At 33.8% G+C, this 15,063-nt stretch overlaps 1 protein-coding gene across 6 annotated transcripts in view; it reads right to left on the bottom strand.

The window, feature by feature from the left end:
• Window positions 1-15,063, bottom strand: part of LOC105469057 (ATP binding cassette subfamily A member 5) — a 78,128-nt gene that overhangs the window by 47,833 nt on the left and 15,232 nt on the right. For all 6 annotated transcript variants that reach the window (XM_011719624.2, XM_071083509.1, XM_011719625.3 and 3 more), the window contains 7 exons: window positions 12,115-12,276; window positions 11,113-11,201; window positions 9,563-9,792; window positions 7,419-7,560; window positions 5,545-5,733; window positions 3,964-4,111; window positions 205-373 (listed from right to left, as the gene is read on the bottom strand). In XM_011719624.2, the coding sequence (XP_011717926.2) occupies window positions 205-373; window positions 3,964-4,111; window positions 5,545-5,733; window positions 7,419-7,560; window positions 9,563-9,792; window positions 11,113-11,201; window positions 12,115-12,276 (1,129 nt within the window). The remainder of the gene's footprint in view (window positions 1-204; window positions 374-3,963; window positions 4,112-5,544; window positions 5,734-7,418; window positions 7,561-9,562; window positions 9,793-11,112; window positions 11,202-12,114; window positions 12,277-15,063) is intronic.

A 15,063-nucleotide genomic window follows, 5' to 3' on the forward strand; every position in this document is an offset into this window, starting at 1 on the left:
AATTTCAAACCTAGCACCAACTTTATTCTAAATGGTTGCAAAGAAAAAAAGAAAAAGAGAAAAGTAGCCCTTATTAACGTTTTAAAATCATGGTGTACGTACCAAATCGAAGATACTATACATACATATTTAAAGAACAGGATTTAAAAGTGGCAGATTCCATCAGCAGTTCTTATACATAAATTGCCAAAGATTGAACCATACCTTATGGCTTCTTTTCCTACAAATTCTGAAGAAATAGGCTCAATAATTTCACTAAAACTAATATTCCCGTTAACATTGCCTTCTGATAACTCCTCATAATTTCTTTTGCTCTTTGACCAATATGAAGGCTTCAGAAAATATAAAGATGATCTCCGTAAACCAAATTCCCCTGAAAAATAAACATGAAAAAACTGAGTTATCATGATTAGTTGTTAAATCATAAAGACAGCATTTGAAACATATGACAACCTGCATCTAAAGTTTAGGTACCATTCTGCAACATACATATATTTCCAAACATCATGTTGTACACAATAAATATACACAATTTTCATTTGTCATTAGAAAGTAATAAGTAAATAAAGTTTAGGAGTAAAGTATTAAATCAATCTTGTATGAATCACAGTTTTATTGATAAATAATTCCAGTCCATAAATAGTTTCAGAATTGCTGAGTGGGATGTAAAAGTGAATAAAGCACATTTTCTATGCTAACGGAACTAAAACCTTTATGAGTACAAGCAGATGGCAAATGGCAAGAACACAACGCAGGCTGAATGCGTTGAAGACTTGAATGGGCACCATCTTAAATGGTCTTTGAAAACACATAGTATCTAGAAAAGTGGATATGCTTCATGGAAAAGACTACAGAATTAGGGAGAGTAACAAAGCAACAGGATAGAAATATGAGACTTAGAAATGGTAAACAGTGAGGCTAGGCATGGTGGCTCTCACCTATAATCCCAACACTTTGGAAGGCAGAGGCTGGTATATTGCTTGAGCCCAGGAGTTTGAGACCAGCCTGGGCAACATGGCAAAATTTTGTCTCTACAAAAAATATAAAAAATTAGTCAGATGTGGTGGTGCACACCTGTAGCCCCAGCTACTTGGGAGGCTGAGGCAAGGGGATCACTTGAGCCCAGAAGGCTGAGGCTGCAGTGAGCTGTGATCATATCGCTGCACTCCAGCCTGGAAGACGCAGCAAGACCCTGTATCAAAAAAGACACAGCAAGACCCCGTTTGAAAGAAAGAAAAGGAAAGAAAAGAAAAGAAAATAGTACACAGTGCTAACTGCCCACACAACATGTTCCATTTTCTCCCTTTTCCCCCTCAAAATACCTACACTCCTCATTGTTTTCAAATATCTACTCTTCTTCTAGATTGGCCACATTTCAAAGGGATCTGATGCCAAGTACAGAGGATTCCAGTTGATTTTATCAGTACTTGGCATTCCTCTGGGAACTGTTACTGCTCCAACAGTAAGCAAACGAAAACATAAAAGTAGGGAAAGGACACCCCACTCAACAAATGGTGCTGGGGTAATTGGCAAGCCACATGTAGAAGAATGAAACTGGATCCTCATCTCTCACCCTATACAAAAATCAACTCAAGATAGATCAAAGACTTAAATCTAAGACCTGAAACCATAAAAATTTGAGAAGATAACACCAGAAAAAAGGGCAAAGACGTCATGACCAAGAACCCAAAAGCAAATGCAACAACAACAAAAAAAGATAAATAGATGGGACTTAATTAAACCAAAAAGCTTCTCCATAGCAAAAGAAATAATTAGCAGTTAACAGACAACCCACAGAGTGGGAGAAAGATTTCATAATATATACATTGACAAAGGACTAATACCTAGAATCTATGAGTAACTCAAATCAGCAAGAACAAAACGAACAATCCCATTAAGAAGTAGGCTAAGGACAAGAATAGATAACTCTAAGAAGATATACAAATGGCCAACAAACATGAAAAAATGCTCAACATCACTAATGATCAGGGAAATGCAGATCAAAATCACAATGTGATACCACCTTACTCCTGCAAGAATGGCCATTATCGAAACATCAAAAAATGATAGATGTTGGCATGGATGTGGTGAAAAGGGAACACTTTTACACTGTTGGTGGGCATGTAAACTAGTAAAACCACTATGGAAAACAGTGTGGAGATTCCTTAAAGAACTAAAAGTAAGTCTACCGATTGATCCAGCAATCCCACTCCTGGGCATCTACCCAGAGGAAAAGAAATCATTATGTGAAAAATATACTTCCCCACACGTTTATAACAGTATAATTCACAATTGCAAAAACATGGAACCAGCCTAAATGCCCATCCCAACAACTGGATAATGAAAATGGGATACACACACACACACACACACACACACACACACACACACACACACTATGGAATACTACTCATCCATAAAAAGGAACAAAATAATGCCATTTGCAGCAACCTGGATGGAAATGGAGACCATTATTCTAAGTTCTCGAGGACGCAAAGACATAGCAACAATACAATGGATTACGGGGGCTCAGGGAAAAGGTGGGAGGGGGGTGAAGGATAAAAGACTACACACTGGGTACAGTGTACATTGCTAGGGTGATAGGTGCACCAACATCTCAGAAATTAACACTAAAGAACTTATTCATGTAACGAAACACCACCTGTTCCCCAAAAATCTATTAAAAAATAAAACCTCAAAAAAAGAGGGGTGAAGTGCTCAGACAGACTTGAGGTATGTAACTAGATGAGAGGTACTGCAATGGTCTAGACTAGTGATCCCCAGCCTTTTTGGCACCAGGGACCGGTTTTGTGATAGACAATTTTTCCACAGACAGGGGTCAAGGATAGTTTCAGGATGATTCAAATGCATTACATTTACTGTGGATTTTATTTCTATTATTATTACATTGTAATATATAATGAAATAATTATACAACTTACTATAATGTAGAATCAGTGGGAGCCCTGAGCTTGCTTTTCTGCAACTAGGCGGTCCCATCTGGGGGTGATGGGAGATAGTGATAGATCACCAGATATTAGATTCTCATAAGAAGCATGCAACCTAGATCCTTCACAGCGCAGTTCACAACAGGGTTCACACTCCTATGAGAATCGAATGCTGCCACTGATCTGACAGGAGGCAGGGCTCAGGTGGTAAAGCGAGCAGCTGTGAATACAGAGGAAGCTTCACTCACTTGCCTCCTGCAGTGCAGCTCAGTTCCTCACAGGCAACTAGTAAGGTCCGTGTCCTGGGGGTTGGAAACCCCTGGTCTAGACTAGTATTATACAATGCAACTTTCCTAATGGTCAAAATGTTCTACAGACAACCTAGATTGCACCATGCAATTTAGTAACTAACACCCATATATGGCTACTGAGCACTTGGAATGTGGCTTGTGCTACTGAAAAAAATAGATTGTTATTTGATTTAATTGTAATCAATTTAAATTTTAAAAGCCACACGTGGCTAGTAGTTACCATATAAGACCGTACAGGTGTAGAATACAGACACAGGTAATGAGGAAAACAAGGGGAAAAGGAAAGATGCTCGATACTTAATATTACTATTGAATCTATAGGAGTTTGCTATATTGGCTATAGATGTGGACAGGAGATAAAGAAAATGGTAGGAGTTACAAGATCACTTCATAGTTTTAGACCTTAGAGGGTAAAATAAAATACTTCAGTTAAAAGACTGATATAAAGAAGGACCAAGTTAAGATCAACTAGAGACTTAAGGCTTTCAAAACAAACTGCTCTCTTTTTACACAATCTCTTTATGTTCACTAGTGGCAACAGCCTAAGGTACAAAATATACTTATTTAAAGTCAAATTAAAAGCTTTAACAATGAATATGACTTAGGGTACCCTGGCTAGGAAAAAAATCTTAAAATTAAGCTGAACCTAGTGGGCAAAAAAGCCTAAACATCTTTAAAGTAAAATTCAAAAACCATCTGCATACCTGGAATGACTTGATCAAGATAGACAGCCAAGAGGACATAGAATATACTATTAAGTGTTAGCATGATAATTGTAATAATTAGAGGATATGGGCCTGCAGTCAAATTTGAAAATAAAGCACCTTCATTAAAATCTTCTAAATGCATGACCTGAAAAATAGAAACACTAACTTTATTACATAAAAATGACAAAAACAAGCAAAAGCTAACACTACTTAGAGTTATTTAGCATATCCAGAGTGACAGTAACCAATTGGGCCTTTTAATAGATTAAACAGTTTACCAAATTAATAATATAAATTTATAAGGAAAACAATAAAGACTTTACAAAAATACAAGTTTATCAAACCAATTCCTTTCAATCATGTTTTTAATGCTGTGCTTCTTTAACTAGGATATATTCACTCTAGGGGTATTTAATTATAATGTAATTACTAACAAATGAAATAAAAATAAACTGCAATATTAATAATAACAAATGCAAACAAAAGGGTTATGATCCATATGGAAGCCAAACAAATTAAGTATTAGAGAATAAAATTATGGTTAGCATCTTTCCAATAGTGAAAAGAAAGCAAATATTTTGATTAATTAACACAATTATTAAAGTATTCATAGTAGATATTTGTGATAGCATGAAAAGAGAAATGTACTGGAGGATGAAGCCTCATTGAGGTCCTAGCCCTGCCATTAAGTGAATATGTTTTAATTATACTATTCTAGGCTTCAGGTCCCTCACCTATAAAAATGAAGAAGATAAATTCAATGACACTGAAAGGCCATCCCACTCACAACACAAACCTACGAATCTATAATTCTATGTTCCTAGAGAACGTGGACTTGGGGACTCAATCAACTCTCAAAATGTATAACAATCACTCTTAGGTCTCAAACAAGTAAAATGATTAACTCAATATTTAATTATATCTCATAAATCAGAATTTCTATCCAACCAACATGAGTAATTTCTTATATTTAGTAATTATATTTTTATTTGTACATTAGCCAAATTCATGTTCCACTATAAAGTCGTTTCTTATAAGGCTTATCCCATTTAGAACCTGACTACCTCTGTAAGGACTAATAAAAATAATATTTATAAGTCTGAATGTTATTTAGAATGACAATTCCTGAAGCCTAGGCCAACAAAATCCACCAGACCTACTTATTCCACCACTACACTCACAGTAAATTTGTTCTGCTCCACACACAATTTTCTCCCACACATTCTTCTGAGATAAATGTACAAATGATAGCAATATAACCAGGCCATAGGCAATAAGAACTACTTGATATTTAAACACGTTACTATCAAACTGAGTTTCTGCAATGAAATAAATTACTGAGATACACTGAAGTAAAAAGTGAAAAATTTATAAAGAGAACATTTAACTAAAAACTTAAAATTGGACAAACATAAATAAAACTAGATGTAAAATATACTCTAGAAATCATTTCTTTATCATGCTAAAATTTTAAAGTAATTTTTTTGGTAAATCAAAGGTAGTATCCATGTGAGTATAAGAAGCTACATAAAACAGAAAGAAAATATTTAGTGAATGTAAGATTAATATATTACCTACCTGTGCGATACCAATCACAAAAGTACAGTGACAGAAAGGACTGAAAAGCCACACTAACGATTTGGGAAAACTTTCTATGAGGATTATCACAAGGCCAATAAATCCAAAAGCCACAGTGATAAAAAATTCAACTATTCCCACATGTTTTGATTTTTTAAAAAGAGGTGTCAGCATTAAAGCAAAAAATACCTATAAAATACAAATATTAAGGTTAGTGCAATGTTCATATACACTGGTATGAAAACAAAATTAAAGTTTGCTTCTGAAAGAACAAGTTATTTTCATGAAAAACACATTCATTAAAATACAACTATAATTTCTAAATGCTGTAGTAAGGTATTTTATTTTCATACAAATAGTGATATACCTCTTAAAAATTTAAACTAACAAATATTTTTGTGTTTGTTTTTTGTTTCTGTTTTTGAGACAGGGTCTTGCTCTGTCACCCTAGCTGAAGTTCAGTGGTGCGATCTTGGATCACTGCAACCTCTACCTCCTGGGTTCAGGTGATCCTCCCACCTCAGCCTCCCGTGTAGCTGGGATTACAGATGTGGGGCACCATGTCCAGCATTTTAGTATTTTTTTTGTAGAGACAGGGTTTCACCATGTTGCCCAGGCTGGTCTCAAACTCCTTGCCTCAAGCAATCCTCCTGTCTTGGCCTCCCAAAGTGCTGGGATTACAGGTGTGAGCCACTACACCTGGCCTTAAATTAACAAATATTAAAGACTGTATTTTTATCTGTATCACAGGCAAACATGACCACTTCTACATTATAGAAACCATAAATAGCCATGTGTTTCTGCAATAAGCTGCATAAAATATGTGAACAAAATAATAAATCAACAAAAACTTTAAGTACAAGACCCATCTTTTAAACTTAATTTATTCATAAGATAAACAGTCAGTTTAAAAAGAAAAAAAAAAAAAAAAAAAAAAACAGAAGGCCTGGTGCAGTGGCTCACTCATGTAATTCCAGCACTTTGGGAGGCCAAGGCAAGTGGATCACTTGAGCCCAGAGTTCAAGACCAATCTTGGACACATGGGAATACCTCAACTCTACAAATTTTAAAAATAATAATACAAAAATTAGCGAGGTGTGGTGGCACACAACTGTAGTCCCAGCTACTCAGGAAGCTGAGGTTGAAGGATTGCTTGACCCTGGGAGGTCAAGGCTGCAATGAGCCATGAGGGTGCCACTGCACTCCAGCCTGGGCCACAGAGCAAGACCCTGTCTCAAAAAAGTAAAATTAAACATTAAAAAAAAAACAGGCAATTACATATAGAATTATGTTAGTTATCTGCAATTTATTATTTTAAAGAGCAGAAATGATAGCCAAAAATTTAACAACTGATACAGGGTGGGCACATAAACCAATCAGAATGGAAGATGGAACCACTTAAAATAAAGGCTCGTTGTTAAAACCCATCATTCAGCCAATATACCAAATGAATATCAAGACTGCTAAAGAGTTACATTTGCAAAGACATATCTTTAAAAATCATCATCCTGGAGCATAAATTAACTTGAAAGAGTAAGGATTTCATGAAGATTAACAAAAGTAGTCCAATACTTGACAGTCTTAATTATATACATCATTATATAAAGACAATAACAGATAGACTCAGAGGAGTTGTATGTGAAATACATCATATGACAAAAGCTAAATCTAAACCTAACACTATTTTGTAACGTTCCTAAAAATACAGGGATACAGTGATGCTACATCATTTATTTATTAAGTCACTTATCAATCACTTAGTAAAATCTGTCTTTCATGGCAAATTGACTATAAGTAAACTGAAGAAAAAGACTTTGCTATATTATCAAACACTTTGACAGCTCTTTATTCCTATCACAAGTTAAAATACTTACAGATGATAATCCATAAAGGAAAAAAAGCAGAAATATCACAATGCTGCTACTTTGAGGAAATAACAAAGAAGCTGTTGCAATGACTGCCATAAGAAGGGACATAAGAAAAATTAAACTTGTATATAGAAGAACCCAGGAAAGCCTAAAATGAGAATACAGATATATTTATGGTCAAATGCATAGGCTTAGACAGTTAAAAAATCATTTTAAACAAAATTTTAGATTTTAGTCATTTTATTCTTAAAATTAAGTCACTGTTCATTTCTGTGTATGCTTATGTATTGAAAATTAATAGTCATAAGTAATTTAAAATATAGTATTGGTTAAGTGATAGGTAAAAGTGTAATCTGGTAAAAAAAAAAAAAAAAAAAAATGCTTATCTTCCAGAGTTTAAAAAAAGCTTTCAAAATGAATAGTAATTCATAATTAATTTAAATCTAATATTCTCAAAAGTTCAATAGCATAGAACATCTCTGATTTTCTTAAAATGTAAGAGTTTAGTGAATCAAGATAACAATTTTCTTTATGGCATGTGCTACAATTAAACCTCTGATGGCTTCTGTAACTATAAACAATAAAGGCTACCTTACCTCACTAATCAATGACATAATTACAACAATTACACAATGTGAAATAAACAAGATCAGTAATGAATTCACTATTTTTACTCAAGACTTCTTTACAAATCAGAGCTCAACGGAACTGCTGCAGTATTTTTATTTCACACATTTTTTCAAGTTAGCTCAGGATTTGATGATGTCATAAAATCACTGAGTGAAGGCTAAAAAGGTAGCGAAATTATCAAAATTGAATCCATCATTTTACTGAGGCAAAACTGAGACCCTGAGAGAATGATTTGCCTAAATTCTTCCAGCTACCGGTTCTCCATAAAATACTTTAATAACCCAATAAATGTTAAAAACCAATCCATTGGCCAGGCACAGTGGTTCTTGCCTGTAACCCCAGCACTTTGGGAGGCCAAGGTGAGAGGATCACTTCAGGCCAAGACTTTGAGACCAGCCAGCACAACATGGCAAGACCCCTGCCCCTACAAAAAATTTAAAAATTACTTGGGCATGGCAGCATGCACCTGTAGTCCCAATTACTTGTCAGACTGAGGTGGGAGAATCTCTTGAGACTGGGAGTTGGAGGCCACAGTGACCCATGATCATGCTACTGTACTCCAGCCTAGGTGACAGAGCAAGATCCTGTCTCAAAAAAAAAAATCCAAAACCAACAATTTCTAAAATAACAAATGAAAGAAAAACAAGCAAAGGACATATGTTATATACAATAATCCCATTATGTAAAGTGTGTAATTGTTATATTGTAATTGTTATATTGTAATTGTTATAATTTAAAATGTGAAGTGTAAAAAAGTGAAAAAAGTGTAAAAAAGTAAAAAAAAAAAAGTATAAAAAAAGTGTATAATTAATTGTTATATTGTAATTGTTATATAACCTTCCCCCCAGAACAAACTTCACTACATAGTGAAAAGAGTAAGGAAACTACACTTAGAATTATTTATAAAAATGCAAGCCTTTATAAAATTATCACTGTATAAAAATGCTGATACATTAAAGGTCACTAGTGAAAACATGTTTTACTCATTTCTTTCTCTAACATTATTTCCATATTCATCTTAATTCACCCAAGTAACTAAAACTTTTAAGGGAATAAAGTCCATATACCACACACATAGACTTTAATCACTGTAACTAAATGTTTAATACTATATATATGCTATATTATGGAAAAACTGTAACAGGCAATTATTAATTTCTAATGTTTCAAGATTTCACATTTCCTGAACTCTGAAATACACAGAAAATATACATGGAGTATATTGAAATATTCTGAAATATACACGGAGTGTGCCCATGATTCAAACAAAATGTGAAATAAAATTTAAACACATATTGTCAACATAAGCTTTTGACATTCTTCATCCCTTATGTTAAATGAAGCCAATTAGTTGTTGAAACTTGTTGACTAATCTCAAATTCCAAGACTAAGGCGATCATTGTAAGAAAACAGGATAAGCACTTCATCAACTTAGGTAAATATCAAAATTACACTTTTGAAAATCTGTATATTTAATACAATTTTTAATTACATTAAGTAATAAACATTTAATAACATACCAAAAGGCAGTATCATGAAGTCCCATTATCTTTAAAAATTCTTTTATTTTTTTTTCTTTTTCTGCTACGATATGAATTGCCAAAAAGTATCCAAAAGGTGAAAATGCTATAACTAGGTATATTAAAATTACTCCTCGGGGAAAGGTATCTATTTCTACAACAGCAGTTTCTCCCATAATAACAGCTTTAGTTGACTCCAGCTCCTTCCAAAGAGAAACATTGGTCTTCAACTATAATTAGAAAATATAAATACATTAAATTAATTTAGTTATGATAGTAGCCCCTAGTAAAACGGGACAGCTATATCCCTAAATTTTGTCAATAACCTAGTACAAATACAATCCCCAAAAAGCTACATACCTGAAATAAAGGGAGTGACCCCAATATCATAATTCAGAGTAGAATATTGCTTTAAATTTATTCTAAAAGTATACCATAAAATTTAAAGTTTAAAGTTGGTAAGTGTATAAATTTTGATTAAATAATTTGTCAAATAAAAATTGCACAATTATCATCTTAAGCAGACAATTATATGTATCTTAGGAAAAATATACATCTTCAAAATTTAGGAATTTAGGAGTGATTATTAGTGCCATCATTCCTATGATTGTTTAAAAAATGTTCTTCTAAATACCATGCCCTTCTATTGCTTTAAAGTCTACATATGCAGCACATATAACTCAAATAATAAAACTATTTATGCCACATAATACTTCTAACATCCCAGTTAATGCCTAAATTGAAATCTGTCCTGCCTATTCATCCAGTGTGGTCTCGGCTGTGGATGGCTAAAAACTTTGGCAAAATACAAACAGGTGATATAACAACATAAATGTAATAGATCTGTATTTCACTATCTTTACCTTAAATTTCTATATTATTGAATTTGTGCAACATTACATGTCCCTAATATGTTTATACTATACTGCAAAAGTTTACAAAACAATTCTACATAAATCATCTCATTTAGTTATTACGACAATGCTGTCAAGTAAAGTATTATTATTATAGTCATTTTACTACATAGCAGTGTAACAACAAAGACAAGACTCCTGTTCATATTTTGATTCCAGTTCTATCATTATTTATACATACTTTAAACATATAGTTTAGTAGAGAAGATGGTTGATATCGATCTTGACTTTATAATATTTTGCAGCACAGTAAATTTTGTAGCATAGTAAGTTCAATTAGAAAGAGCAAATGGAAAAAAAAAGCCACAGATCCATACAGAACATGGAAGAATGAAATACGGTTAATTTGAATAGTTTGAATTCTAAGGTAACTTCATCTACTGCTATCTAGCCCAGACACAAAAGTAAGATTTTTAAAAATAAATTTCATGGCTAGTTTTTCTGCTAAAATATGAAACACAACAAAAAGTACCAAATCAGAAAATATGACTTCTTATCTTTTATCTTAAAGGAGTTGCAGTAAGTTACATATTTTGTACATTTGACAGTAGTCAAACCAAATACTACTGTAAAGAATTAGGAAATATTTATTTTAAAATGGTGTAGTTTTTGTATTTCTTCCTTTATCATATTTACCTGTATAATGGCAGCATCTATGGATGCTTGTAAAACTGTGAAACCTGAGGACCAGTACTGAGCAGCCTCACATGATTTTGAACAGCCAGCTATGGGGGGAAGAATATGAGATCTAAGACGCTGTACAACATGCAAGTGCATTGTTTTAAAGATATTATATGGAGAGTTACCAAAATAATATAATCAATCAATCTCTATAGGACCAAAGAAATAAGCTATTGACTTTCAAAGGTAAATAATACCTATAAGATTTCTGATCATTTACTTGAAATTTTGGAATAAAAGTTACATGTGTTAGAATACTAAATAGTGAATGAATAAAAACGTAAAGAAAGAAATTAATTGTAGTTATTTAAAACAAGTTACTTTTTTGTTTTAAAGTAAATCATTCTACATGACTTAGCTCCAAAGCACTTTCAGAAGCAAGGAAAAGTCAAAGTTAAGAAAACAGGAAAAAAGAATTTTCAGAAGGGCTTTTTGAAATAAAGTCACAAATTCAGTATTTAGCATAGTGACTTTAACATTGCTCAATATATGTTTGTGGTTGATAACATTTCTTCATAGGTTTAAACAACCAAAGGTTGTTTCCCATGTTTCAAATATAAAACTAATAAAGTTCACTAGTAGAAGACCTTAAGATTTTAAAGATTTGTACATAACAAAGATTTTAAAATATTTTTACATAAGTAAAAACAATTACATGAAAACCTAGAGATTTAGAAAGTCATATAACCCAAAATGCAATTTTGCTTTATGCTATTGTTTTTAATATATATAAGTGTATTAAATCAAAATGGATATTATATAAAAATTTTTTATGTGTAGAAGTAGATACGTATTTATAAATAAATATTTTTATGCTATGCTTCTCAGTTTTCCTATTGGAACAAGTAAGAATAGCTGAAAATGCCAATATTGAACTATATCAAATTTCGACTATGAACTGCAAGCAGCAAAGATATGAATTTAATTGATCTTCAATGATTATATAGGGCTATTTACCTCTTGAATCCATATAAATAGAAGATACTGGAATCATATCAGGAAAAAAACGAAGTTCATAGGACATGGAGTCTTTGAAAACCACACCTACAAAGCTGCTGTGCTTAGAAAGACTGGATGTTAACATTTCTTTTTCATTTGTATATTCTTCAGTAATTATAACTGTAAGATATCATAACAATATAGTTAGCTCACAAATTAAAATACCATACTACAGTAGATCAAGTTTACAATTATTTTGATGAATGGAACATTTTATAAACACTTTTGCTATATTTGCCTCTTAAAAAATGAAGACAGGCCAGGCACAGTGGCTCAACCTGTAATCCCAACATTTTGGGAGACCAAGACGGGAGTACTGCTTGAGCTCAGAAGTTGAAGTCCAACCTGGGCAACATTGTGAGCTTCTGTCTCTCCAAAAAATAAAAAAATTAGTCAGGTGTAGTGATGTGTGCCTGTACTTCCAGCACTACTTGGGAGGCAGAGGTGGCAGGATCATTTGAGCTGGGAGGTCAAGGCTGCCTTGTGCCATAATTGAGCAACTGCACTCCAGTTTAGGCAACAGAGTGAGACCATGTCTCAACAAAAAAAAAAAAAAAAAAAAAAAAGAAAAGAAAAAGAAAAAAAGACATCGGGGCTGGGCGCGGTGGCTCACGCCTGTAATCCCAGCACTTTGAGAGGCCAAGGCAGGTGGATCACGAGGTCAGGAGTTCGACACCAGCCCAGCCAAGATGGTGAAACCCCGTCTCTACTAAAAATACAAAAGAAAAAAAGACAATTCTTCCAACAAAACAATAATAAATAATAAAATGGTACAAAGATGCAGACACTACTTAGCTGTCATTTTATTACAGAAATGTGTCAGTGTTACACTTATGTTATAAACATACGAAATATAGTATAAAATATGCAGAACTCATATTTCTGAAAGAAATTGCTGTTTCTCAAAACCTTAATGAATCATACTAATTTCAGGCAGCAATGAAATTATAAAAATTATTAGTAATGCAGTTCATTTATCTATCTTGAAGTAAAACTAAAAAATAACTTCGTTATTTTATTTTATATTTTTTTAGAGACAGGGCCTTGTTCTGTTGTCCGGGCTGTAGTGCATGGGATCTTGCACTCCAACTTCAGGGGTCAAGAGATCCTCCCACCTCAGCCTCTGGAGTAGAGCTGGGTCTATAGACACTCATCCCCATGCCTGGCTAATTTTTTGTTTTTAATTTTTGTAGAAATGAGGTGTCACTATGTTGCCCAAGCTGGTTTTGAACTCCTGGCCTCAAGTGATCCTCCCACCTCAGCCTCCTGACTAGCTGGGATTATAGGCATGAGCCACCGCACCTGTACAAAAATGACTTTTTAGGAAATATATGAATTGCTTATTTTTAAATATTTCTTATAAAGAAAATTCCACAATCCTCAGAAACCAAATAGGCATTTTAGTAACTATGAAACAACTCCTCCTTAAATAAAAATTGTCATTCAAATCCAATATTGCTTGTTCCTTTCTTAGGAGATAAGTGGAAGAAATATTGTAATCACTCTTTCTCATCAGATAAGACTAATTTTTAAATATTTTCTTGTAAGTTTTGTTTACAAGCAACTAATTTTCACTACAGAAGCTTCAAATATGTGGTGAAATGGAAAGAATATAGAATTAGTACTTAACTTCTTCATTTATTAACTGTGTGAGCAGATAGGCGATTTAAACCCTCAGACTTCAGTGTCCTCATCTACAATGCCTAGCTGATGACACTGGGTTGTTGTAAAGAACAAGTGAAGTAACATCAAAATGCTTTGTAGGCTGGATGTGGTGCTTCACACCTATAATGCCAGTACTTTGGAAGGTGGAGGCAGGTAGATTGCTTGAGTCCAGGAGTACGAGACCAGCCTGGGTAGCATGGCGAAACCCCGTCTCTACAAAAAATACAAAAATTATCCAGGTGTGGTGGTGTAAACCTGTACTCCCAGCTACTCAGGAGGCTGAAGCAGGAGTATCATTTGAGCCCAGGAGGCAGAGGCTGCAGTGAGCTGAGATCATGGCACTGCACACTAGCTTGACAGTGAGATCCTATCTCAAAAAAAAGAAGAAAAAGAAGAAAAAAAATGCTTTGTAAAGTATTACTTAAATGTTAATTAATAGATTTTCCAGGCCTTTTAAGAGGGACAGGGAATTCCAGGATTTACATGAATAAACAGGGTGTTAGTTCAACATCCTACCAGTCAAGCTACGTATGTATGCATAACCCATTTTCAGATAGCTCTGTTGTTAAAAACACAGAAGTCTAAAAAAATGTATGTATATGTATACACTATTTTGGCATCTAAGTTAATATACACTGACTTATTTATTTATTTTTGAGATAGAGTTTGCTCTGTTGCCACGCTTGAGTGCAGTGGCACAATCTCAGCTCACTGCAACCAACCTCCATCTTCCAGGTTCAAGCAATTTTCTTGCCTCAACCTCCCAAGTAGCTGGGACTACAGGCACCCACCACCACGCCTGGCTAATTTTTTTGTGTTTTTAGTAGAGACAGGGTTTTACCATGTTGGCCAGTCTGGTCTCGAACTCCTGACCTCAGGTGATCCGCTTACCTTGGCCTCCTAAAGTGCTGGGATTACAGGTGTGGGTCACCACGCCCAACCTCTTATTTCTTTGGTTTATATTCTTTCCTCCTACTCAGAATTACCAATGAATTTCATTTCAACATTTTTAATCAGCTTTTTGAGCTTATACACTAAATTCTCATGGTAATCTATACTACTTGTGCCTAATGTGATACACTAACATATAACAATAAGAAGTATATTTAATCAAAATATTAAATAGAAATAACCAAAGAAAGAAACCAATGGAATAGGTTACTTGGCTTCTGACTGTATAATTAACACTTTCCATTCAATGATGTACTATCCAAAAATGTGATGATATATAAGCTAATTACA

The sequence above is a fragment of the Macaca nemestrina genome, chromosome 17 (genome assembly GCF_043159975.1).
Source record: "Macaca nemestrina isolate mMacNem1 chromosome 17, mMacNem.hap1, whole genome shotgun sequence".
Classification (NCBI taxonomy): Eukaryota; Metazoa; Chordata; class Mammalia; order Primates; family Cercopithecidae; genus Macaca; species Macaca nemestrina.